General features: G+C 49.0%; 1 protein-coding gene across 2 annotated transcripts in view; it reads right to left on the bottom strand.

Moving 5' to 3' along the window:
* Positions 1–1231: 1231 nt before the first annotated feature.
* SSH2 (slingshot protein phosphatase 2) overlaps positions 1232–26693 on the bottom strand; it is a 62688-nt gene continuing 37226 nt past the window's right edge. For both annotated transcript variants that reach the window (XM_042442302.1, XM_042442303.1), the window contains 13 exons: positions 20574–20677; positions 20341–20405; positions 17138–17259; positions 15864–15932; positions 15185–15250; positions 13636–13830; positions 11438–11531; positions 11198–11326; positions 10047–10093; positions 9443–9589; positions 9052–9252; positions 5569–6433; positions 1232–5214 (listed from right to left, as the gene is read on the bottom strand). In XM_042442302.1, the coding sequence (XP_042298236.1) occupies positions 3232–5214; positions 5569–6433; positions 9052–9252; positions 9443–9589; positions 10047–10093; positions 11198–11326; positions 11438–11531; positions 13636–13830; positions 15185–15250; positions 15864–15932; positions 17138–17259; positions 20341–20405; positions 20574–20677 (4087 nt within the window). In that variant the 3' untranslated portion in view covers positions 1232–3231. The remainder of the gene's footprint in view (positions 5215–5568; positions 6434–9051; positions 9253–9442; positions 9590–10046; positions 10094–11197; positions 11327–11437; positions 11532–13635; positions 13831–15184; positions 15251–15863; positions 15933–17137; positions 17260–20340; positions 20406–20573; positions 20678–26693) is intronic.

Genomic DNA, 26693 nt, shown 5'->3' on the forward strand with positions numbered 1-26693 from the left:
TGCACCTGTGAAAAAAAGGACAAAAGGTAGAAAAGGTTTTCGCGAGCTTGGCGTAAGGATCCGTGCCAGTCTGGTTGGAGAATGCCCTTAAAAGTGGGACACACACATACACACACACACACACACACAAGAACAGGAGCAAAATGTTCACCAGCGGCACATGTTTTTCACAAAGGGATCGGTCGGGAGTATGGGGCGGGTGGCGAGGAAGACCCTCGCCAACCCAGGTTTGGATTTGGAGGTTCTGGACGCACTCGGAAAATGCCCCGTGCGTGGATTCAAACGCCTCCTAGCCATTGAGTTTGAGGGCATTGCTATGGTGGCCCCCATGCCCAAGGAATGGAGAGATGCCAGCGGAGATGAGCGGAAAGGCACAGATTTGGCTTCCTTGGTGAGGATGTTCAGAGGCTGAGAAGGTTTCGCCCTTCTCCGATTGCTGATATGAATAGGGTTTTAAGGGCTCCTTTTCCGTTATACATCCTTCCATGATAAAACGTCTGGGGCCTAAGAGACGAACGTGACCAAAACCGGACTCTACCCACCGGCGGCAGGGCTCTGAAAAGCTCCATGCCAAACACTTTTGTGGCATCCTGTTGCCAAGATTTCCCAAGCCCTGCATTTCAAAGTAATTCCTTTCTAAAAACTTGCAAGGCCATCTCCTGGAGAGGAAAATGAACAAATGGAGGTTTCTAAGGAGGAGACTTGGCGCAAAAAGAAGAGAGAATAAGGTGACTGATCCCGATTCAACCTCTGCGAGACTCAATGCTAACATTTACACCTTGGGTGGGAATCATGGCATCCAGTCGCACTGCAACACTCAGCATTCCTCACATTGGCAAACCTGGCCGGAAGTTGGGCAACATCTACAGCGGTGGTTTTGCAACTTTTGGCCCTTCAGGGGATGGGGACTTCGGCTCCCAGAACTGGCTAGGACTGCTGGGAGCTGAAGTCCAAAAACATTTGGGAAGGGACCAAAGGTTGGGCACATTCAGGAGCAATTCTTTTGGGAAGATTCGACGCTACCTGATACCTTACCTTAGAAGAAAAGAAGCCAGGCTGAGAGAGAGAAGTCCTGATCTCCGCTAGAAAATAGAAGCGAACCGAAAAGTGCGAGAAGGCGAGGCACAAAAGATGAGCTGCAGACTGGGATGGGCAACTGGGGGTTTTGTTTGGGAAAGGGTGCAATGGCCCAGTCCCCCCATTGCACCCTTTCCCAAACAAACCCCCAGTTGCCCATCCAGGAGACCTTGGAGGACTGGGTCCCCCCCCCATCGCACCCTTTCCCCAAACAAAACCGTTTGCCCCTGAATGCCTTCTAGGACGTCATCTTGGGCCATGTTTTTATGCTCAGGAGAGAACGCCCCATCCGCCCTCCTAAAAAACAAGGTGAAAACGCTCCTAGAAGGTATTTGAGCAGACAAATACCTTTTAAAAAAGGAAGAATATATTTTGGGGCCAAAGACGGTGCAGGAGAAATAGAGGGGAGACCCCAAAAGATTATGAGGATCGCCAAAAGGGCACATCTGTTTTGGCACGACTCGGAAAGAGTTCCCCATAAAGAAAAACGAGCCAGACAAACGCAGAGCAAGAGGAAGAACGTGCGCACGGAAGCACATGAGATAATGAAGATAAGCCAGCCTTCCAGTTTATGAGATACAAGGGGACCCCCTTCTGCAAAAGAAAAGAAGATATCCCCCCACAAAAGACTTGTCTACAGTGTTAGAAGAAGCTTGTCCCTCTTTGTCCTTGGGGACGGAGGGCTGAGATGATGGGGAAAACCTTTGTGCATGAATGTATAGACGGAGAGAGGGAGAAACGATGATAATAAAAGAGGGATGGAATCTATAAACTCCATTTGTTTCCAATAGAGGAGTGGGAGAGGAGTAAGGGAAGGTGTCCTGACCACTGTTTGCAGGCCAGAGAGGAGCCAGAGGGAAGCTACGCTCTTTGCAGAGTCAAGAAGGTTTTAAAAAAGCCAACTCATAAACGCCCACCGTTTTATTCAAGTAATGAAAGGGCTTTAAAACAAAAACCCTCAGAAAGAAAAAAGGTTTGTTTTAAGAGAACACTCTCCCTCTTCCCAAAGGTCTCCTCTTCCTCTTCCATGCCTCTAAATCAGAATTGGTAAAGACTTGCTCTCAACTCATGCTGAAAAGCGGCCCGCTTTGACACCGGAGGCCGCCTTTGCGAATGGAGTTCGAGGGAGACCCACGCAAGAGTTCCCTCGTTCCCTGAGCAGCCGTTCTAACACACCATTGGGAATGGTGTGGCTTTCCAGATGTGGCTGGACTGCAACTCCCAGCCTCCTTCACCACTGGCGAGGCTTAAGGCAGCTGCACTCCAAGACAACCAAGAAGACCACGCCATTCCTGATCCGGTTTCCTGCGCAGGGCTTGCTGGCCAAATGGTTGGGTTTGGAGGAGCCTGGAGAAAAATTAGGAACAAACCTAGAAGCACCAAGTTTTGCAGTCCTGGGCAGGAACGAGGATAATTTGGCACCGTGTGTCCCAATCATGCCAACAAACATGAGCCTGGTACCTTACGGCCCCAGCCAGGATAACCAGATCGGAGCTCAAAGCATGGAGCGGCTCCTGATCTTTCCGCCCAAGTAATCTACCTTGAGGGGATTTGCAAGAAACGAACCTGCGTAGATCTCAGAGAGGATCTGCAGGACAGGAACGCTGATTCGGGAACCGTTCCGATGCCCCCTTTGCCAGCAGGTTCTTCGAAGGAAGAGTCCCTTCCATATGCCCCCTGGATCAAGCCAAAGCCAAATCTATGTCTCATCCTTACTCCCGTGCGACGCTTTAAAAGAAGAGGAAGAGGAGGGGTGTTCTTTTAAGACAAAGCCAACCAACCAAAACAAAAGCCCACCCACCACTGAGGTTTACTGATTTCCCCCAAAAGGTTTTCTTAATATGAAAATAACAAAATGCAAAACTCTTCCCCCACAAAAAATAAACCCTGTGATCTTGCAGTCACTTGCATGGGAGAAGAAGGCAGACTACTATGAAACCAGCCACCTTGGAACCTACATGCAACAGGGAACGGTAAAAATAAACGAACATATATATATAGATAGATAGATATTAAAAAAACAAAACATTACCCTAACTAATAAAGTGCATGTCTCAATATATATTACATCTGCCCCATTAGAAGAACACAACAAGGGGGGTTTGCAAAAGTTGGGGAGGGGAAGGGAACGGGGGAGAGAAAGAGGACCCAGGTTCACATGGTATTGTACAGTGAGTTGGTTGTACGCTTCCTGTCGTTCGCTTTCCTCGGTCGTCTGGGCGGTCGAGTTCTACTGGGTTGATACCAAGGGTTTACGGGCGGCTGTTCGGTCGGGTAGGCCATCCCTGAACCGGGCAGCCCGTCCGTTTGAGTGCTAGTCAATTTGGCGTCCGGGAGCTGCCGGGCTGGATTGAACTCTTTGGTGTACTGAACCAGAGGTCTCTCCACCGGCCTGCTCAACGCAATGCACTCCATCAGTTTGAGCTGTTCCACTAAATGCACTGTGGGCTGGGGGGTCAAGGAGGCAGGCAACGAGATGATGGCAGGGCTGGGCGGCGGGACGACAGCCTGGCGTGGCGAGCTGGGATCCCTGTGTCCGAAAGGGGTGCGGAGCGAATCCGGAGACCCCGGGTGGGCACCCGTAGGGAGAGAGTCCCTCCCAGATAAGTCGTCTTTCAACAAGTTCAGGCGATCCAGCTTGGCCAAGGAGGCGGAGCGCTTCATGTGGGAAGGGGCGGTGAGGCCTGCTTGCCGGACCCGGGCTTCCAACACCTCAGCCCTGTTTGAGTCTTTGAGGTTGTCGCCACTGGAGCTGCGTGGCAAGACGGCACAAAGTGGGGAGGCGGGGGAAGCTTCAGGGGGCCGCCCTGCCGCCATTGCCCCTAATGTACGGGGTGAAACAAAGTCCTCTTGGCTCCAGTGTGTCAAGGCACCCTCACTCCTCCTGCGCAGGGTGCTCCCTCTCTCTTCGAAGTCAAACTGTCCGTTTCCAGCGTAGCCTGTCTGAGGCGTTGGGTCCGGGTCTGAGCTTGTGCTGTCCTGAGTGACGCCCTCCACGTGGAAGTGAGGCCGGCAATCCCAGCACGGCACGGGCGGACATCTTGCCTGGTTAGCGCACCGAGAAGGGTCTGTGTTAGACGACGGCCCAAGATATTTCTCCTCCTTTTCCTCCTCTTGGTCATCGGGGCTGCCCAAGGAGAAGACCAATTTCTTTAAACTCCCGCCATCCAAATCGGAGGGCTTGAGTGAAGTCGATGTTCCTGCAAGATCCTGGGAGCATGAGGCGGCGTTGCAGTTTTCATCCACCGCTGTTGAGGGTGCCACCACCTTGTGTTTCTCCAACGCCTCTTGTGGGCCACTCCTCTCTGCTGCTGCCATGTTGCCACCCGAGAGAATGGGGGTCCTGACCGCGTGGGTGTACTCAATGATCTCGATTCTTTTTGGGAGGAGAAGGCGGCAAGGAGCAGATGTTTTCTCATGATTTTCAGCTGCAACCACTGTTCTGTGCTCTTTGGCTAACCATGCTAGCTCTGCCGACAGACCATCGTGGGAGGGAGATGAAGGTCTTTCGGTGGGCTGTTCAGAACCAATTCCAGTCCCAGCACTGCCAGCTCTCGAGGCCTCCTTGTCCTTGGAGAGCTGAGCCGGATCGTGAGACGGTTCTTCATTCTTACCCTTCACAGGGAGATCGGTTGCTGTGGATTCGTTCTTTGAGTTCTTCCGGGTGGGTAAGGCAGCAACAGGGGAAGTGTGCTGCAACTCTTGCTCTTGCCTCAGACGCTCTTCAAACTCCAGGGTGGCCCGCCGTACAGACCCTGAGCACCACTTTGGTCCAGGGTTAACGTGACCCTCTGTCAGGCCTTCTGCCAAATCGCTGCTTTCTTCTGGGTCCGGCTTACCGGAAGGCACCTGAGGGACAAAAGCTGGTTCCTGATCCAGTTTCGAAGGCTCTCTAGCCGCTTCCTTCGGGACAGAGCCACCTCCCTCAGCGGACTCAGCTTTTCCAGTCCTGCTTTCCCAGGCCCAGACTGACTCTGCAGGTAACTCATGGACGGTGTTTCTCTTTGGTGGCGGAACTGGGTTGTTCAATGCGTCTGTCTTTGCTTGGCCCGCTCCCTGGTGGATCGACTCAATTTCAGTGACTATTTCTTTAACCGAGATGGCATTTTCTGAATGGGATCGCGTCAGGCTGGAGACCTATTATTTTTAAAGAAGAGAAAGCAGAAAGAAAAAGGGGGAAATGTGTGAAGTGAAGTCTCAGACTGCATATGTTATCAATAAAATATCTGATTTGAACGCTGTTCCATCTAAGGAGGACTGGAGATAAAAGGACACAACCTGTTGCCAGGGATAGGTTTACTTTCTGCATACAGTTACACAGACTACTACCTGAAAAGCTTGGGTATTCCCTGGCAGTTTCCCATCTCAGTATTAACCAGGTCTAACTATGCCTAGCTTCCCAAATCAGACAAGATGGGGTGGGTGCCCAGGGTGATATGTGTTTATTGTATACTCAAGCCAAACTGACATTTCCTTTCCCATATTTTGTACCTTTAGCTGGTCCTCCTCCACAGAAGATTCCTCTGACGCTTGTGGGGAGTTGCCTGCAGAGCTGTCCCGTGGCTGAGCATCTTCCATGGGCTCTGAAGGTGACAGATCCAACGCAGAGATCCTTGACAAGCCATTCCGGTTGCTGACTTGGTCCTCCGTCCTGGAATGGGAACAAGTCCGAGGTCGACTCTCCTGAGAGAGTTCCACAAATTTTTCCAAGGCGCTGAAGAAGTCGATCCTGTCTGCCCCGAAGTCTGCTTCCTCAGGTTGCGATGCTGTGACAGCTGGCATTGGAGGGCTGGGAGAGTTCTGTCCGGAAACATCTTGCAAGCAAGACTCCAGCTCTTCCATAGGCATCAAGTGGACGTTCCCATCTCCTTGCTTGAGGGCATCGCTTTCCAAATCCTCCACTGTCAAGTCTGGGAATCCAGTGGCCACCTCCAGGGCTTCTCCCTGCTGTAATAAGGCATCCGACGCATCGCAATTGTCCAAGGGAAACGAAGCATCGTCTAAGCAACATCCAGAAGGGCAGCCATTGAGATTGTTCAAGTTCAACTTGTCCTCCATCTGTTCGGTGTTGTAGTCTCTCGATGATATCTCCAGCTGGATCACCCGTTCTTTGTTACATAGGTTCCCCAGGAGGTTGGGGCCAGAATGGCACAGGGGTTCCACCGGTGGGATGGCGGGGAGACCCGATGCCGGCGGGTGTTGAAGGCAGTTGGAGGTCTTGTTGTCCGAGATCTGGTCCGCTGAAGTGGTGATCTCCTTCTTGCTCACCTCCATCCCGGACTTGCCCAACGGCTCGTGATGGTCGGAGAGATCGCTGTCCGAATGTGACCGCCACAGCTTGTTGTGTCTCTGTTTACTGTCAGGAGAAAAAGAACGGAAGGAGGGAATTAACATCGGGTTTGAGACCGACTCAGATACGATTAGTGTATGGAAGGGAGAAAGACAAATAGGGACCATTGCTAAAGAAAATGCTGCTGTGTTTGGGACAACGGGAAGGTGCACAACAACATCATCAACAACAACTCCTCTCCCCACAGCTGCACTTCCAAACCTGAGTCACGAGAGGGAGCGCAAGCGCCATCCTGAATTCTTCCTATGCTTCCCTGGCAGAAGGAAGATGGCTCTCTTTCCCCCTGATTCCCACACCCTGGTTTAGGTGCCCAGATCTTGATACAAGTCACGCTCCTCTCTCTGGCGCTTAAGCGAAGGGATCAAACGTCCGCCCAGAAGCAAGCTGGAAAAACAAGCTACACAAACAGTGGCTGGGCTGGCAGCAAACCGGAATGGCTTGCAATGGAATCCGACCCTCTTTTGCAGGCTTAGCGCAAACTCAGTTCTCTTACCTAAATTCTTAACCTACAGGGGTAAGACAGGGACATAAAAACTTAATCCTCATCTGCAAGGACAAGTCATTTCTGTAGTTTTCCCCCACTGTGAGAGGAAACGTATTTTATCCTGCGCCATTTCGGCCTGCCGCAGAACCCAAAATGCTGCAGGAAATAATTCTGTGCAGAAATACACTGTTTCTGCATGAAAATCGTGGTGTAGTTTTTTGGGGGCATGAAACAATGGCTTTCCATCCCTAGTCCAAGATGAACAGCTTTGGAACCAAAGGGAAATCTTGAATTCAGGAACTTTGGAGGCAAAAGAGAGAGAAATGGAATAATTTGCCCCAAACGAACAGAATAATGGCTACTGAGAAGTTGCGGAAATCCAAACATGCGGCTGGCGCAAGCGGTTTCGACTGTTATGCAACCAGAGTTTGTCTTTCAGATTTGCTGACTCTTTTGCTGCCTGGCCTGTTGTAAAATGCCGTTGTTTTTATTATACTTATTCTGGATGAACTGCTTTACAGATAAAGCTGTTTGCTCACTGCCCTGGAAACTGACCGAATGAAAAATAGATGGGAAGTTTTAAAAAGTAGGGACACCCACCTTAACTTATCTTCTGGGACCTGCGACCCCAAAAATGTTTTCCAATCTAGCACTGTTGAGACGGGGGAAAAAACACAACCTTTGCAAAGGTGTAACTTGAGAAGTCCTGAACTGCAACGCTTTCTTTCCACATATCAGCTGGCTCTGAAACCGAAGTACCCATCATGTGAATGTGAATCAGCATTTTATCTGCCCCGGAGGCATGAAGATTTGGTAAACAAGGGTAGGCATCTTTTAAGGAGAGGAAAGTCTGGGAGGGGAGGAAGCGGAAGAACCAAGCAGTTGTTTCTCTGCTTGGTCCAGTTCATTTCACTTTGGTTGATCCCCCATTTCTCTTTCTGAAACCTCGAAAGTCTGCTTGGAGCAGAAGGGATGTGTGTTTAACCATGGTCCTCTGTCGGAAGTATCCTAAGATTTTGTTTCTTTACTGTAGGGTTTGTTGTTGGCGACTGCAAGATGGCAGCCCTATGAACGAGAGGCCTCCAAGCCAGTTCTACATTCGGGCCTTGCAAACTCAGGGCAGTCTTCCCGTCTCCGCCAAAGAAGCCGGCGTTCTTCTGAAAACGTTTCAAAACTGAACTTCTCTAAGCTCTGTTTCTGCCTGAGTCTCAAAGACTCCCATACTCCAGTCTGAAACACTTATTGGTCCTGAGTCTACCTTGCAGGGCTTTTTGCAGCGTTTTGGAAGTTTGAAATGCTGGGCAATGGATGGCAAGAGTTACTTTCTCCCAGTCAGGAATTCAGGGACAGGTTAAGCTTGTCTTCAGTCACTCTTGAGTTTAAAAGTTCAGCTTGGCCCAGATAACCTTGGCTGGGTTCTTCCCGCTCTCTTTCCCATGCTCCGTTTTTGCCCTCCGCTGCTCCAAAACACTCCGAGTTCAAAGAGCCTGACATTGGAGCCGAGGGCCACCTGGGAACCGCGTGGCGGTCAAACGGGATTCCTTTGGCAGAACACGAAGTCTCTTTCCCTCCCTCCCCACCTCCTTTCCAGAGATCAGATGGGAACCGTTGCGTGGGCAAGGGCAGGCAGAGGGGCACCAAGAGGAAAGGAAAACACAAACACCACAGACACAAACACATGCAGCGGTGACACAACACTTTCCCCACAAAATCAGATGATGGGGGTCTCAGGTTTCGAAAACAACCCATTTGAATGGGAGGGGGGGAAAAAGGTTGTCAGGAAGGAACATGGGGATTGCAATCCAGATTAACACCTCTTTAACTGCAATGGCTCCATGCTACAGAATCCTGGGGTTCGTCGTTTTGAGAGCTATTTAGCCTTCTCTGTCAGAGAGCTCTGGAGCCGCAACGAACTATAAATCCCAGCATTCCACAGCATTGAGCCATGGCAGTTAAAGTGGGGTCAAACTGGATTATTTCTGCAGTGTGGGTTTTTTTAAACAGTTGGCATGTTTTTAAATATTTGATTATTTTTTGGTCTGACTTTTTTGGGGAACCATCTGTGCCCTGTTTCCCACTCTGCCACCCACCACCGGAGACACTGAATGCTGGGCTGTGTTTCCAGTCTGCTGGAGCTCACCTGGCCAGGAGGATGCCTTGGTATTCCTCCAGCTGCCTCATGAAGCTGGGGTTGGGCTTGGTGACGGTGCGGCGCTCCTTCACATAGTCGTAGGCCCGGTCCAGGTTCCAGCCGTACTCCTTCATGGCGTAAGCGATCACCGTGGAAGCCGACCGGCTGACCCCCATCTTGCAGTGAACCAGGCACTTGGATCCGTTCTTTCTACATGAATAAATTTGGAGCAGGGAGAGAGATAGCGGCACGTGAATGAAAGGAAATACTTGCATGCCAGTAATAAATCTTCCCCCAAAAAAACTTTATGATAAAGAGTCGTCATAAACTGGAATTGAAGGCATATGATAACACCAACAACATATAGCACACTATTTTGGGGGGGGAAAATAAGACTTGCTTTGCTTTGGAGATGAACTTGTAGGTATCGTTCCAGTACGCCAACAGGTCTGTCGCCTCCTCGTCGTAAACACGGATATTGTGGTACTCGAAAACGCCGGGGAAGAAGTTGTCGATCTCTCGGGTGACGTTCAATATGTACCGGACCCTTTGCAGGAAACAGAACATGAAATGAGAACGCTGGGGAGGCAAAGGAGGCTACTGTAGTTAATAAGAGAAACCCTATCTTTTTACAGACCCTGATAACCAGCTCCCTGGTCACTTGGAGAATGCGAGAAGAGGTGCGCTTTTTGGTCCAATTTACCACTTTTACAGTTGCAAAGTTCCGTCAAGGTCTATTTCTTGAATCCCAAGCACTAAAGTCTATGTATCCCTCCCCAAACTACAAACTCTAGGATTCCACATGATAGAGCCACAGCAGCTGGGCGGATATCCAAGTGCTATGGACTGTAAAGCATGGAAACACTCAAAGACAGTGAATGTGGCACTGTGTAGATGCTGCAGTCCAACAACCTCCCAAATGGCTGCCTTCCCACTGTGACAGACAATAAATCCCATCATGCCCAACAAGCATAGCCAAAACCCAGGCGGTGGAACTTACTTACCCTCGGTTCTGCAGGTCTTCCAAGTTGGAGGCGTTCCACTCAGAACCCTGTGTGGGGGAGAGAGAGAGAGAGAGAGAGAGAGAGAGAGATAAAAACAGTCACACAACTCCACCAAAAAGATTTCCCCTTCAGACTGCATCTTCTCCACAACAAGCCTAAAGACCTCTGTTTTCCTCTGCAGCCCCTTTCAAAATGGTGGCAGGAAGTATCACTTCCTGTCGAGAAAAACAGAGGTATTCGGGAGTAATGCAGAGTTCCAGAGTGCTTATGGGTGGGTACCCTCTGGCCCCACTGGAGAAATTCATGCCCAAATCTTGCTGGTGCTCTATGCCAGCTTTCCCAGACGATATCTATTGGTTCCAACCAGCCTCTTTGGCCTTCCTTAGTGCAGCCCTTCGGAGGAGGTTAGATTGCAACTCCCTAGATTGGCTAGGGCTGCTGGGAGGTGCAGTCCAACCGTATCTGGGAAGCTATGCAATTGCCACACTGCCTTTTTGCAGGAAATAACACCTCTCTGCTTTTTTAAAATGTGCCAAGTTCTAGCATTTTCTTTGCTTTCATGCTGTTGATATGGTTGGGAAGTCCCACAAAATCAACATAGATGGGGAATACCAAAGGAAGCAAGGAGGACAGAGTGGAAACAACTCTTTCCTCTTGGGGGCGCTTTGGGTGAACAGCCTTGCCATGGCAAATTGGCAAGGGATGACAGGGCAGGCTTAGGGTTTGGGTCGAGAGAGGAGAAAGCCCCCCTCAACCCAAAATGTTGCCCATCAGGAGGTATTGGCAGCCCCAAAGGTGGCCCTGGTGAGCGAGGCCTTTCAGATGTGTGTGTCTGTGTGCTGAAATTAACACTGTATGGAGGGAGTGAGAACAGACAGAACAAAGAGGAACAAAGAGAAGGCTGCCCAGTCTCTTTGTTTGCGCCGGCCATTTCCTGGAGCGTCACATCAGCTAGGCTGGGAGACGCAAGATCCCACCTGCCAGAGGGACACAAGCTTCTTCCTGCCTTTGTTTCCCCATTTCCCTGGTCTGTTGTTCCCCGATTCCTCCGCCCAACAAGGAGGGCAGGACACTGCAGAAAGCTCACAATTGTGTGTACAGCCACCTTACTGGAGCTTTAATTGTAAAAGGGGTAGTGGAGGAAGCCTTACCAGGAAGACATGGTCAAAAATCTGGGTGGGGCTGTCCATCTGTCCCAGGATCACAATCATCTCGTTGTCGATGAATTCCTTGAACTCCCGCAAGTTACAGGCCATCTGCATTTCTAGCTCCGTCCGGATCTGGGGAAAGGTGGAAAGAGAGAGTCGGCATTCAGATTGTGAGTGAGGCCTACATCACCTAACTTCCCAAACAGCTGATTTAACCAGGCCTCCCCGCTCTCTCTTCCTTACCTCCTTGGATGTGATGTTCTCCAAGTCCTTCTGCATCATAATCTCCCGCAGCTTGGTCTTGATCAAACGCTCCGTTCGCTCACGCTCCGTCGGGCTGCAGGGGAAAAGAGAGATAAGTCAAAAAGGAAGCAAGGGCCATCTCTGAATCCTTCTTCGGCCACAGACGTTTGCTTTCAAGATGTATGCAAACAGGACTTCAAAACACCACCGCCATCCATGCTAGGCAGGGGCTTCAACCCACATCTTGTTATAGTTATGATTATTTAGATCCAGAAGGCCTCCAGCTGTTGACAGACTGCAACTCCCATCAGTCCTACCAATCCCAGAGGTCTATCCATATTTGGATGGCATTCTTACAAAGGACTGAGAAGTTGGGATGCCCATCTGGGGAAGTCATTCAACTAGGAACAAATTACTAAACTGTTTGGGAGTGGACTGCTTCAAGCTACAGTTATGTGCTACTGAACGCAGAAAATGTGCATGTTTCCTCCATGATGTATTACCCCCTCAAAACCATTTTTCACAAAGCTGGAAGTGCAGCCTGGAGGGGAAAGTCTGGAGGATAAGAAATGGAAGTAAATGCACCTTCCCAAACCCTCTGTGGCTGCCTACCAAGGCTTTAAAGCTCAGCCTCCATTTCTTGGAGAGCAAGAGTAGGACACCAAAGCTTTTGCAGCCTCAGCACTCTGCCTTTACAGATATCTCATGAAGTCACAGCAACGAAAGCATCTGCTCTGTCCTTCCAGCAATCCAAGGACTTCCTAATTCAATGGGGAAAGTGGACCAGGGGTCAGGGAGGGTGGAGGAGAACAGCTTGTTCCTCGCAAGCGGAACTCCCTGAAGGAAAAGAGTGTGCCTATATCGTTCGCCTTACTCTTCCGGCTGTGGCCCCTGCTGTTTGCAACATCCAATCCCCATCATTCAACCTTCCACGATAAGAAGGCACCCTCTAAGCATGATGGACTACAACTCCCATCACCCAGGCAGCAAGGTTCTGTGGAAGTTGGGACTTTTGTGGCCTAATGCTTCTAGGAGGACATATCCCTGTTGGGAGAAGGCTGGATGTCCCAATGTTCCACCTTGGAAAGTTGTGTCCCCACCAACCAAGATGGGGAACACATGGGCTGACACTCTCAGTGCCCCAAGACTCTATCACATTAAGGGGGGGAATCCACATGCACAGAAGTGTGGAAATCAGGGTGGTGGGGTATTGACTGTAGACACACATTCTGTAACCATGGCTCCAATTATATTTGTCGGTTATGTTTACTCCCCCGTGTGTGTGTTGTGTACTTTCAAGTCATTTTTGACTTATAGCAACCCTAAGGTGAACCTATCACGGGTTTTTTTTGGGTAAGATTTGTTCAGAGGAGGATTGCCATTGCCATCTTGCGATACTGAGAGAGAACAACTTGCCAAAGGTCACCCAGTGGGTTTCATGGCTGAGCTGGGAATCAAACCCTGGCCTCCAGAGTTGTAGTCCAATACTAAAACTCCTCCTCCTCACTGGCTCACTATATTTAATCCCAAAGTATTCTAAGGGTTCTCTTCCCATTTTCATCCTCAACATCCACCCTGTAAGGTAGAGAGAAAGAGGAAGGCAAATGCGAGACAAAGATCATCCAGTGAGCTCCACAGACATGTGGAACCGTAACCACTAGCCACTCGCTCCCCTCTTTGACAGAATGCCTCTCCTGCTGTCCCTGGGCACCAAGCAGACTTTGCCAATGACTTTGGAGTGGAGGATGTCGCTGTCAGGGTGGCCAACCGCTGCCGTGTACTTTCCCTGGGAAAAGTAAGAGGCTCCAGGTCTCCTTATACGGCGACAGCTGGCCCCTGCCATCACCCGTGGGTGCATTCCAGACACCCTCTCCGGCCTTATCAGCAGCTGCAAAAATAGCCGGGGCTAATCAGGAAGGACGGTGGCACGCTACGCTGCTCCTGGGGTCAGCCAGTCCGTTACTTTCTTTTCTTTGCCCCTTCTCTCTCTCGCTTCCATTATGCTCTCTTCCCAAAACATCATGGCAGAACAATACCGAAGTGGGCCTGCTGGCCCAGTAGCCAAAGTGAAATGCTTCTTTGAAAGGAAGGAAGGGAAGGTATCACAAAAAGGAAGGATGGAAAAAAGAAAAAGAAAAACTGACCATACAAGGTGATCTGGTCAAGATGTTGGGGCAAACACTCCCCGATGGACTTACACATCCGTGAAGAGGGTTGGCGAATCGGGCCGGTGGGACTGGACATCTTGCATGGCGTTCCATTCATTGACGGAAGACTGGTCTGAGTTGATGTGGCTCTCGTAGTAGCTGACCCAGGTGAGGAAGAGGCTGCCCGGGTAGTAGTTGTGGATCCGGGCCACTTCGCACGCCTTGTGGAGACTCTGAAGAGCGGACCTGAGACCCCCCCGGAAAATAATATGGGGGAGAAGGAGAAAGAAGAAGAGACACCTTGGTGGCCTGTTTCAGATTTGCAGGAGCATGTCATAAATGACTCAGAAGGCCTATATGTCTTAGTAGTGGCTGGAAACATGATCTTTCCCCCCAGCACCTTCCAGAATCCTTGTCACCATGCAGAGGTGGAGCTCCCCCATAAAGCAACATTCCCAGGTTTAGCAGCTTATTTTGCTTTACCATTTATTTTCACATGCCTGTGACATTTCCGCTCAGACACTCCACCTAAGCCAGTCCTATTAGAAAACAACCTTTTGGTACTTTTAATGCTGTCTGGTGCTGTTTTAAGGTCTGTACATAAGCCTTCATCACACACTGAGATAGTTAAATAAGGAACGAGCAAATTATCTATTTCTTTAAAAATGAATTTGCATACCAATTTCCCCTTTTTCAGAACGAAACTTTTACACTATGGATTGCAACTGCTTTATAAAACTAACTTTTTAACAAACGTAGCAATGTGCACAAACGATTCCTATTATCACTGAGGATTTCCTTGTTGGCTTTTGGGGAATGCCTCCACAAAAGCAGCGTGTAAACACCGAAAGCACCACCGTGCGACATCCAAGGCCAAGTGTGTCGTGAGCCGCACCCTTCCTGGGAAACGGCGTTTCAGAAATCCGCACTCAAGCCGGCCGCCTGAAGTGCTGAAGTCCACCAAGGAAGGTGGTTCTTTAGCAATAGGTTTTGGAGATGCTTTCTAAGAACTTGAAAAGGGGGCTTGGCTCTTCCTATTTTTGGGCTGCAGTTCTAACCTGGGCTGTGATCTAAGGAATCCAGGTTACAAAGAATTCTGCTCCTGCATTTCAAACCTAGCAGGGTGGCACATTTCGACAAGAGCGAAAAGGGATCTGTGAGTCACTCCGGTCTGTGAATGAAACGAACGGCCTCCTAAAAAAGGAGAAGGGAGACGAGCCCGGTCGAGACATAACCGGTGTGTGACACAACCTGTGAGTGGAAATACATGAGCTGACACGTCACAAACTGAGGACATGGCACTGTGTAGCATCCCTGACCATTTAGGTAGCAGATGTGACCGTGTTGTAATCCAGCCTCCAGGGCCTTTCAGTCCCCAAAATGTCCCCCCATTGAAAAAGATGCACACACTTATTGAAGCTTGCTCTGAATACCAGGCACTTGGCCCACAGAAACTGGGAAGGCCACAGCCTTGGTATCAGAATACTAGACCAGAGAGACCTTGGAGTCTGATCTGACATGTCTCCCTTCTCTCTTTTGTTTTAGAAAGCTGCAAATGAAACCAAAACAAAGGAGAAGAGAGAAGGTAGGGTCCTCTTACCACATGGCCTGCACGGACACCGGCTTGAAGATGTGGATCCTGTTGTCGGTGGAGACGCTGAAGCCCCTTTAAAGATTAAAAAAAAGGTACCATCTTAAGTAGCGAAAGAGTTGAGACTAAAGGACTTAAGGCACAGAGTCTGTCGATCACATACCAGTCAAGAACAAGTGAGCGTTACTCCCACAGGGCCAAGCACAGAAGTGGGAAATGGACACTTAAATGTGTTTGGAGGAAGGGGCAGAATCTGGGCCAACAGCCCTGAGCTGGCACTGGCAGACTGCCACAGAGATGGGGCACAAGAAGAGCCAAGTTCCCCAGCAAGATTGAAAAGAGGAATCAAGGAATAAGAACAGGGGCAACTTCACCCCACAACTACTTGCGTCCCAGAGTCCCAATCCTAAAGAAAGCTGAGCTGAAACTTTGAGCTCTGGTCTGCCCTGAGCTTGGGAAAGTTACCTGCTTTTTTGTGGGGGGGAGAAGGGGACACCACAATGCCTATGATCTCCTGGCCAGCAGAGTGAGTGCTTTTGCGGTCCAAAAAAAGTAACTTTCCCAAACTCAAGCTCAAAGAGTGTGCACCATCCTAGAGAAAGGTATTCTCCCTGCAGAGCAGCTCTCTCCTGGAGGATTGTGGCTCTGTGACCTAAATGGAGGATTCCCATTTCGACCCTGCTCTTACCCATCGCCATCCAGGTGAATGAGGGCATCGCTCCAGAGCGGCAAGACCAAGCCCATCGTGCACACACTGCTGCAAAGACAAGAGAGGAGAATTTTTAACATCTTAAATGTAGCATCTATTTCTTTAATATACACCATTGCTCCCCAAGGTACCAAGGGCGTGTTGAACTGGTAACAAGACACACAACATGAGCGTAAAGGATAAGAGGGCCGGGCAAAGACCTCCATGCCTGGCCAACAAGATGAGCTCATGGAAAGAAGAGTGGGGAAGGGAGGGACAAAGAGGACACCTCCGAAAAGCCTCTCAGGGGACTGGGAGATATTTTTAGGGATGCGATTCTTTAAGGCCCCCAGCAACAAGGCTAAATCGAGTTTGCAAACATTTAGCGGATCTCCATAAGGAGAGAGATTTGCTGTCTGAGAGAGCTGCGGAAAGCTGAGCGGGAGGGGAAATCTAGGCTGAAATCGAGTGTGACAGTTTAAAACAGAGGCAAGGACACTACACATCCCGAGACATCATGGGAAGTCAACGCCCAGCATTCCTCACCCTTGCCTTTCCTGGCTAGGCCCGATGGGAGCTGCAGTCTCATCTGGAGGGTTATGTTTTGCCCACCCCCGAATTTAAAAGGTTCAAGGATGATCAGACAGAGACTGGAAAGATTTTAATGCAGCTTGGGTCCATTTAGAATCCAGTTCAGGAGGAAAGCAAAGCTGTTTTGGGAATGGAGGGTGGAGAGAGTTTACCTTCTGCACACAAAGTTTTATTGAGTTATTTAATTGCTTTTCTCCTAAATAGGACCAAGGCAACAACAACAACGGTGTGTCTATCTGTTCCTTCAAGTTGCCTGTCAACTTATGGGGACCCTATGAATTTGCTTGGTTCTTTTTCCCTTAGGCCAGGAATCCTCAGAGGTAGTTTTCCAAGTTCCTTCCTCTGAAACAGAGCCTATGGCGCCTGGGATTTGTTGCTATATGGATTAAAAACTGGTAGTAAGAAAGGTAAAATGCAATTAAATAATGTACCCTGTAAAATCATTTAAAACCATAATAAAATGATAAAAAGGAAGCCCCTGCATCCCAGTGAGACACTTCCACATGGCCGAATGACTGTTGAAATAAATTGGCCTTTACCTGCAGGGGAAGGAGACCAGGGAAGGGACTGTCAGCTTAGCTGGGATTCCCAGAGTCTGGGAGCAGCCACCAAGAAGGCCTTCTCCCATGTCCTCCCCGAACATCACGCCCCCGATTGATGCTGTCTCTCCAAGGGTAATGTACCTGTCATTGGAAGAGAAATCCATTCCCAGGACGATGCTTTCCTCGGTGTCTTGCCGACCGTTGGTGGAGACCACCACCATGTACCGGGTGCGGTTCTGGAACGTGCTTTCCAGTCTTACAGCCTAGAAGGAAGAGAAAAAAGGAAAGGGTAAAGATGCTTTAGCAACTACAGCGAGGGCAAGCTTCCGTTTCTTTTCTGGCTTCAAATCCCAAGAGGGTGTAAAATGTCACCTCCCTGAACACTTTACCCATCATGGGCAGGATGTTTGGGTATGACCCAATGTGCCAACCCTAGAAGCTGGGAATTAATGATCTGCAGCAGCTTTTCCCAAGTTGGTGCCTGCTGGATGTCCCAGAAACCCCCAACTAGTACAGTGATGGATTCTGGGAGCTTGAGTTCAATCATATGTGTGGGACCTATATGTTGCAAATTTGATGGCAGCCTTCTCTGACCTGGCACCCCTTGCTGCAGAAATGATGGACTGTAGCTTCGAGAATCCCTTCCTGTGCTGGATGAGGGATTCTGGGACTTGTAGTCCAACACAACTTGGGAGAGACAGCTCTGCAGGTGAAATTGCTGCTCCCTCCTTCATCTAAAGATGAGCCAAATCAACAGGGGAAGCTCTCCTTATCTGAAAAATGGAAGGCTGGCAAGAAGCTAAAGCGGGTCACTAGGAGAGAAGGAAGTTTTTGGAGGGAAAGCAGCCGCATGAAAGAAGACGCAGACAGATGGAGGAAGCTCACTTTCTTCTCCTTTTCTATCCCAGTCGGTGACTCAGAATAGCTGGTCTGGTTCGGGTAGCTAACTCAGCAACCTGAAGTGGCTATATATGCCAGGGGAACACCCGCCTGCCCATCTTCTGATGCCAGGCTGGCAAGATGTGTAACAGCTGATGCAGTGTGCCAGGAAACCGGCGTCACAGAGCGAAAGCAGTTTGCGGGAAACTAAGAGGAACTTGCCCTGTATGGCCTGGAGATGCCCCCAAAGGAAGCCGACGTGGGCACAAGCCACAGGGACAAAACATTAGCCTGTTGTGGACGCATACCTAACCCTCTTTCTGGGCGACCCTGCCAGATTTGTTCCTGGGATGTTAGTGCTTGAAATAAGATCTCTAGCACTGCCTAGCATGGTTATTAGAAATAACATGAAGGGAAATAAAAACTGGTGAAAAAACTCAGCAATGGGAGCCCACCAGAGGAAGATGATTCCATGCCAAGCGGGAACTGCTTCTCTATCCTGCAACCATAGGCAATGCTGCCCCATTTCAGTTGGTAATGAGCAACCCATTTGTCTTCTCAAAGGTTGGTCTAGGATAGGACTTTTTGGCGATCTTGCGGGGCTCTCGGTGTGGCACAATTACATCTACAGACCAGCAACTAGTGGGACGTCTCGCTATGAAACCAGAGGATGCAAAAATGGTGTAGTCCATGTGCAAACCCACACACAGAGACACACAAACATCAACTTGCTGCTAGTTCTCCAGACGCCTGGAGTCTGGCAGCAGGGGGATTAGCAGTAATCTAATTTGCTTTGCTAAACCAATTTGGGCAGCAATAATTAATTAGCAGGCTGGTTTTGACATAGGATCACCAACAAACTTGGAGCCAAAAGGGGACTGCCTGGCCTCCAGACACCCAAATGGGATTTGGCGAGAGAAGGAAGGCTTGAGAGTGAGAGAGAAAACTTCTAGGAATGGTGGGAATTATTCCCTTCTGATGTTCTGACTTGGGCTCTTTGAGAGTACAGCCGTCCCAAACCCCGCTTTCCAAAGAGGGAGAGGCTTTAGGATACACCTAGGAAGGAGGGCCGGCGATACGATGGAGCCCTGGGAAAGGTTAACACTCCTTGCCTGCTTCCTTCAAATATTGGCTGCTATGACTTCCATGTGTCTAGCAGCCTTCAATACAGGTTCTCTTCTGCTCGTGTCTTTTGCGATGCACCAAATCACTTTTGTGATGCACCCAATGCAATCCTATTTCCCCCCCTTTCGTAGTATTTTGGCTTTTGGATTTCTGGATATGGGATACACAATCTGCAGTATGTTAGTGTCTGGTGCCCCCTGGAATTTTATGGGACAGGTTTTATGGTTTGACACGGCCTTCCCTTGGAATATAGCTGACAGCCGCTGGTATTCCTTGCTAGTCTCTCATTTAAAACCCTGCTGAGTTTCCAAGCTCAGACAGGATCTGGTGTCTTCAGAGTACTACATTTCCAGAACTCAGAAGGGAAAATATGTTAGTTCTGGAACTGGCAACCGACTTCCGCTAGAGCCAAGGAGAGGGATTTAAAAATGTAAACTGGACAGAGTGGCAAGAGATACCAGAGATAAAGGGTTCAGTCATTCCTCCAGCTTACTATATTATGCTGGTTCAGACAGAAGACCTACCTAGTTTAACATTTAGAAAACAAGAGTGGGCAACAGTTGTCCCAATGGGAAACCCTCACACAGGTCCTGAAGGCAGCTGTAATCTTCTGTTTTATCCTTGGCAGGAACTGATATTTATGGGTATCTGTGTGGTGATGTACAGACATCCTAACTGGTAGTCATTGACCATCCTTCCCTCTGCAAACTTATCTAACCCCCCCTCAAAGCCATCCAAGTCTTCATCTCACAATTTAAGTATGAGTTGAGTTCTTCCTTGCCTCAAACGCGCGTGTGTGTTGTTGAATGTCTTGGGCCAGAACCTCCTACAGTCCTTTCCCATGGGCAAGCTGGGCCAGGCTGATAGGTACTGAAGTCCAAAACATCTGGAAAGCCAAAGGTTCCCCCGCCCCTTATCTAATTGATCAACCCAGCGATCCAGCCTGACAAAAACAATGTCCGTCTGTTTTACAGATTTGACACACTACTCAGAGGCACATGAGGGAAAGTGGGATGCCAGTACAGCTCTGCCAACCGGCCGCTGGGGCTGGCTCAGTGCCGGCCTGAACGGGTGATCAAAAGGGTGCCCGCTGTGTGACCCCCGGCACTTCAAATTTAGCATGGCACAAAGCAGACCCATCGTCCTGGTCCGTGGCACCCTTCGTTCCAAAGGAGCAAAAGGGCCCAAAATAACTATCCGTGTATAATGCATTGCTTCTGCTAGTGGGAGGCTGCAAGTCAATGCTCCCCAACTCTGCACCAAGAAAAGCAGAAAGCTAAAGGAAAATGGAAGATCAGGTGATGCCTGGTTCCAAAGGGACGAGTGAAAGGAGTGCTTACCAGGCGGATGTTGTCTTCTGGACGGAGCAGCATGAACATGGCTTGCAAGTGTTGCTGGAGATCCCCTGGAAGAGAGAAGGTATGGGGTCAAGTAATGGATTCTGGGCTTACACCTCAAGCTATCTCCCTCCACATAGAAGCATCTGTCAATACTTGGCTCAGTTAACCTCCCATGCAAGGACTAACCAGGGCTGACCTCGCTTAGTTTCCAAGATCAGAGGGAGCCTACCTACCTGCATGTTTATTCCGCCGGTGGCTGATCCTGGGGGTCGAGGAACCATTTCCACGTGGCAGGAAAAGGGCAGCCCCTTTGACGGTGAGAAAGCTTTCGCTGATGCTGCAAGAAAGGAAAGGAGGGAGAGAAAGAGTGAATGAATGAGCCCAAAGGAGGGGAAAAATAAAGCCTGACTATTGTTAATCAAACAGGGAGAGAGGAAAGGAAATTGTGGATGTGATGCTTTCCTTCTTTTCGTCAAATTCTGGATCGCTTCTCCCAGTGACCAAAGCTATCTTGGCGCATAGCTAGGCCTGAAACCAGATTGAAATGGATCTAGATCATCTATGTAATCAAGAAACGCTGGTGCTGGGAGGCCACCATCTAATCTGCAACCTTGCCTAAGTATTGGAGACTGCCTGGTATTTCTTCAGTACGGAGGGGTTCAGGAAGGCTTCATGGTCTACAACTGGAAGATGCCAGGTCATGGGTCTTGGAAAAGTTCCTTATTCTTTTGCTCTGAGACTCCCAGAAACCCACAAGCATAGCTGGGAGTCACACTCCAAAAGCAAAGGAACTTTCTTCAGCTCTGGGTTGCTGGAGAACACCATCATAAGAGAAAACAACAAGGGTGCAAATTCTGATTCATAAAATTTTGGGAGAAAGGTGGGAAATAAATCCAATCAATCAATCTATCAATCAATATTTAGCAACAGCCTTCCTTCCAAATACAGAATAGGGCTTGGGGGGTGGGTAACCAACCCGCAAACCGGCACCACAACCCACTGCACAAACACACCCTCTTAAGGCGTCTGGCTTCTCGACATGCAAATGTTTTTAAAAAGAAAACCATATGCAGCTTGTTGCAAAATCCATCACAGCTGTCCCATCTTGTGGTTAAGACTTTCGAGCACATGTTCTTCCCCAGAAACCTTGACCCACACTCTCTCTTTATTTAAAAAACAAAAACTGTGTGCATCTCAGAACAGAGTAAATCAGAAACCACAGGGCTAAGTGACGGAGACGCACAACCCGACGCTGCCAAAAGGCAACACGTACGCCCCGCTTTTCCATTCCACGCTTCACAAAAATACGAGACTGCGGCTTGCCAACGTTTAAGCGCACCCGGGAGACCCACAACGTCTCCAAATTTCCCTTCCCATTTAAATGAACCAGGCAGATTTATGGGACACTGGCTTTCTCTTTTCTTCCTCACTCTCTCGGGATTATTGAAAGGAAAGGAAGTTTTAATTAAAGCGTCCGGCCGCTCCCCAAGGAACCCTGTAAAATTGTATTTTTTAAAAAAGCCCAATTATTATTAGTAGTGGTATTTTCAAGAAGAGCGCGCCAGTTATCAAAGCCTTCCTGGCCGGAGGCCTAGGAAGTCTAGTTTCTTATTGAGCTTGGGAACATTTCTCGTATTCTGGACACTGTGTGTGTCTATGTGCCACCAAGTTGCCTGTCAACTCATGGCAACCCTGTGAATTTTGTAGGGTTTTCTTAGGTAAGGAACCCCCAAAGGTGTTTTTGCCAGTTCCTTCCTCTGAAATAGAGCCGACAGCACTTATGGTATTTGTTGACGGTCTCCCATCCAAGGACTAACTAGGTCTGATGCTGCTTAGCTTCCAACATCAGACAGGATCTGGCTCCCTTAGGGTTATTTAGGCCGTTTTGGACTCCCACAACTGAGCACAAATGACTTTGGCACTTTGAACTCGGTTTGCAGCAATGGAAGTTAAGCTGAGGACGAAAGCGGGAGGAGAATGAAACAGGGACATTTTAAAGGCAGATAGAAAAAGTGATACGGCAGAGGAGTAATCGGGATTGCCTCTGCCAAACCAGGACAGCTGGAGGATATGAAACTAGAATCACTTTATATTATAGTGGCTGTCTGTCTGGATTTATGAATTTATAAACAGCCATTTTAACTTTCTATATTGGGGACGCGAGAGAGGAGACACTATTCTGCCCAGGAATGATCTAGCTTCCAAAATGTTCTGGTCCATAACTGAATGATCTTCCCTTGCCTTCAAGTACAAAGAGAAGCCCTTGGTTTCAAGTGAGTGGTTTTGCTTTGCAATCTCACTCCTGGCAGGGGACTCGGATGAACAGACGGCCATTCATGCATTCATTCCTTCCAGAGTCCCTCTCTATCGCCGCTTCGCTTGGTCCCCTCTGGCCTCAGAACAGACTATCATGCCACCGTGCAAAAGGGACGTGGGCTGGGTGACCCCGAGCTCTTTTGGATCCTGCTGCCGAGTCGCATAAAGGCCCCATTTAGCTGGGAACAGATATACTTTTTATCGCGGCAGCAACCCATAAGTTGGGCTTGTGTGGGGGGGAAAAGAGAAGCACTCAGAAAGCAGGGAGGACTGGACTGCACTGGACTGGAGTGAACTCATTTTTAAATTCCTTTGTCTGGCGACAAGAAGAAGAAATTAACCCACCCCAATGGTCTCCATCTTCCAGCACTCCTGGGATCACATTAAAACCAAGACACAGAAAGTTAATGAAGTTGCTTTTCTGCAATACGGCCCCCAGGATCCCAGTGAAAAGGCTGGCTGGGTTCTGGAAGCAGTGGTTGGAAAATAGCAACCTTTCTGAGATGTTTCCAGACCCTCACACCCATCCTGAGGTCCTTCCATACTGCACAGTTATAGGGCTATGACTCCACTTTAACTGTCAGCGTTGTATCCTACGGGATCTTGTGATTTTCCAAGCAACTCTGCCAAGCCCTGGACGTGGTTTGGATCTATAATGGTTCTGACATTCATGCGCATGAAGATTCAAGTCCAAAGAAGGCCTCAATAGAGGGACGGAGAGCAAATCTGCTGCTGGATCAGTTGTGTGCAATGAAGGAAAAGGAGGTTGGGACATCCAGGAAAGACAAGGAAGACAGAACCCAACAAGCAAGAAAAGCAGTGATATGTGAAAAGGAAGTAAAAACACAAGGGTGAAAGTTCAGACCTCCTCGAGTGGATTGTTTTGGACGAAGCTGCAGATATGCAAATGTTTTTGGCCGGCCTAGAGAAGGGTTAAGAGGCACCTTGGCTCCAGCTATGCAAATCTGAGCATTTCTCCCTCTTCCGCCCTGCGCTTGTTCTCCCTTTCCAGAGATAAGCCTGAGATAAAGTTGCTCCATTTTGTTTTTATTTTTTTAAAAGATGGGTCATGTTGAAAGAGCACACGCATAAAGGACTGTGGGCACACCATGCTGCAATTCCACACGTCCATTGTTGTATTCTCCATGCCTTTTTCTTTCCACAGTTTCTAGTCCTCATGGGTGAAGAGAGGCACTCGGAAAACAGAGGGAATCCCCAAAATTGAGCCAAGGCACGGCAGAGCTAAGAAAAGCTCCTTTTTTAGACTACACTTCCCAGAATCCCCACTCTAGCCATGACTATGGGAGCTTTCATCCCCCCAAAAGGAACATTTCCAAATTCTGGATTGAGCCTGGCTTCTGGTGATGAGATTTAAGCCTCTGAATGGCTTTGGATCTTGGAGTGTCTCTCCTTGTATATTATACCTACTTGATACAGCCAGTGTGGCGTAGTGGTTTGAGCATTGGACTAGCGTTCTGGAGACCTGGGTTCAAATCTGCATTCAGCTATGGAAACCCTCTGGGTGACAATGAGCAAGGCACTCTCTCTCTCTCTCAGGCTCAGAGGAAAGCCATGGTAATCCCCTCTCTGAACAAATCTATCCAAGAAAACCCTAGGAGAAACAGCATGGTGTTGTGGTTTAAGAGTCGCACTATCTCAGCCTCGGAGCAAGGCCATGGTAGCAAACCTTCTTGGAAGAAAACTCGCCAAGAAAACCTGTTATAGGTTTGTGTGTTGTGTGCCTTTAAGTCTTTTCCAATTTATGGCGGACCTAAGGCAAAGCTATCATGGGGTTTTCTTGGCAGGATTTGTTACCGTAAATAGGAAATGACTTGAAGGCAACAACAACAACAACACATATTTTGGATCTGTTGGATTGTCTCTGTTGTTGAGATCTCTGGATGAGGCTGGGATATAACTTTTATAAATAAATGGGAGGCAATCATACAAAACAATGCGGCCACAGCTTCATTTTGCACCATCTTAAGCAGGCCACAGCCTTCTCCCGGCATAGGATTTTGGCTTTCGGTTGCAGAGTAAACACACCTCTGAACACACAGACGTCAAAAGAAAGGCGGCCCTGAGAAGCGGATGGGGCAAGACATTGCAAGCGGTCACCAAACAGGAACAGAGAAAAAGAGAGTTCACGTCATCGCCAGGACCAGATGAGCCAGAACAGGGAAGTGGTATCTTCTGAGAAAGGAAGTCTCGCCCCATCGAGTGTGGGAAAGTCGGGCCGGCTCAGCCCAGCTGTTTGGTGGCACCAACATCTGTGTGACCACACATCTTGGGGGGGACTCACAGACGTGGGGCTCATCCAAGATCTGCCTTGCAGAAAACTCCGGTGGAGATACAGGGATAGAAACAGAGCAACGCTCCCACGATTTAGGTTGTGTCCTCAAGAGGTGCCAAATGAGTTGGGACTACAGCTCCCATTGTCCTTGGTCACGATGGCTGATGGGAGCCACCGTCTCCAAAGTCCTGGGCCACTGTCTGTTTGTATCCGTTCGGCCGCCTGAATTACTGTACTCAGCATGCCCAAATAAAAAATAAGAAGCCGCTCAGGCCAAGACGCTGCCAGATTCCCTCAGGGAAAGGAAGGAGAGGAAACAATGTCTTCCACATAAACCGCAGCGAGGCTCACTTTCGGAGAGAAATGTCAGCTTCCAAAGTGGTTACAGCTGAGTTTTTATCATGACAGCCAGGGGAGGGAAAGACCAGCCAGGCAAAAGCCGGCTAGCCCCGTTCGCACCTTGTGGCCAAAGAATTTGGGAATGTTTTCTCAGTTGATACAGTAAGGTTCTGGAAACCTTCAGCCATGGTTGTTTTGAACTAAAGCTACCATAATCCATTCCTGTTGGACAGGTTGGGTGGGGCTGATGACATTTGGAGTCCAAAGCAGCAAGAGGGGCTGCAAAAGAGCCTCTCTCCAGCCTTGCGTTCTCTTGGATCGAACAACAGCTACCATCTATCCAGCCTGGGAGATGATGATGCAAAAGAGAGTTGTCGTCCTAAATACCCAGAGGACCATTTCTGGTTAACAGGGAACTGACTACTGAAAAAGGACAAGAAAGGACCCAAGCCAACGCTGCTGTTCAACCCTGCAGAAACTGAGCAACGGCTGGCATAGTGCACCAGGCGCATTTTGGCCTAAGGTTTCCCTAGGTAGAGGTTCTCCAAGGTTTCAACCAGAGAAGGATCTTTTCCCATTACTTCTTCCTGTGTCCAGCGAGGGTCCCCCAAGCCTCAGGCTTAGATACACCTGCAACCATGCGTACTAAAAACAGAGGTAGGTGACCAGTATTTGGGTGTTCACCTGCCTCTTTGTTGACAGGACAAAAAAAGAGAGAAGAAAGACGTGGGCGAGAGAAAAGGTGATTTTTGTTTTACTGCCAACCCAGGTGCACCTGGGCGCTTGCCGGACTTACAAAGGGAAATGTGTAAACATACAAAGAAGAGAGAAAATAGGGAGAGGCTTGTTACGTAACCTCCCTTCCAGCCCAGGTTGAACGGAAACCAGTTTGCTGACTCCAGTTAGAATCAGTGTTTACCAAATGCCATGGACCTTCAGTGAGGACTAGAACATGCTTTGCTCCAACCCCTTGGCTTTCAATGCTACCGGTTTTCTCTTGCACCGAATGCATATGATTGTGTATTGCTCATGAAAGAGAGAGAGTCTGGGGCAGCGGATACTTGTTCCACCCACAGTGCTTAGCATCAAATGAATCCCTTGGTCGATAAAAGGCTCCTTATCCTTAGATGGAAGGGCAAGGTAGACACGGGTGATAAAAAAGACCCTTCTCTCTGCCTTGAGACCCCACAGAGCCACTGCTGTCGGTTAGGAGAGAGAATACGTTGTCAGAAAGTCCAAGCCAAACTGGCCAAAGGCAACATCCTGCATACATTATATATTCCATCTTTTGTATTGGCCTTATGTCTGGCACAGGAAAGGTTTTTAAACGAAAAGTGCATGATTTACAGAAATTTCTTGGCATGGCTGCTTGGAGGTGGATTTTGCTCACTAGTGGAGACCAGTC

This window comes from Sceloporus undulatus, chromosome 11 (assembly GCF_019175285.1).
Source record: "Sceloporus undulatus isolate JIND9_A2432 ecotype Alabama chromosome 11, SceUnd_v1.1, whole genome shotgun sequence".
In the NCBI taxonomy this organism is placed as follows: domain Eukaryota; kingdom Metazoa; phylum Chordata; class Lepidosauria; order Squamata; family Phrynosomatidae; genus Sceloporus; species Sceloporus undulatus.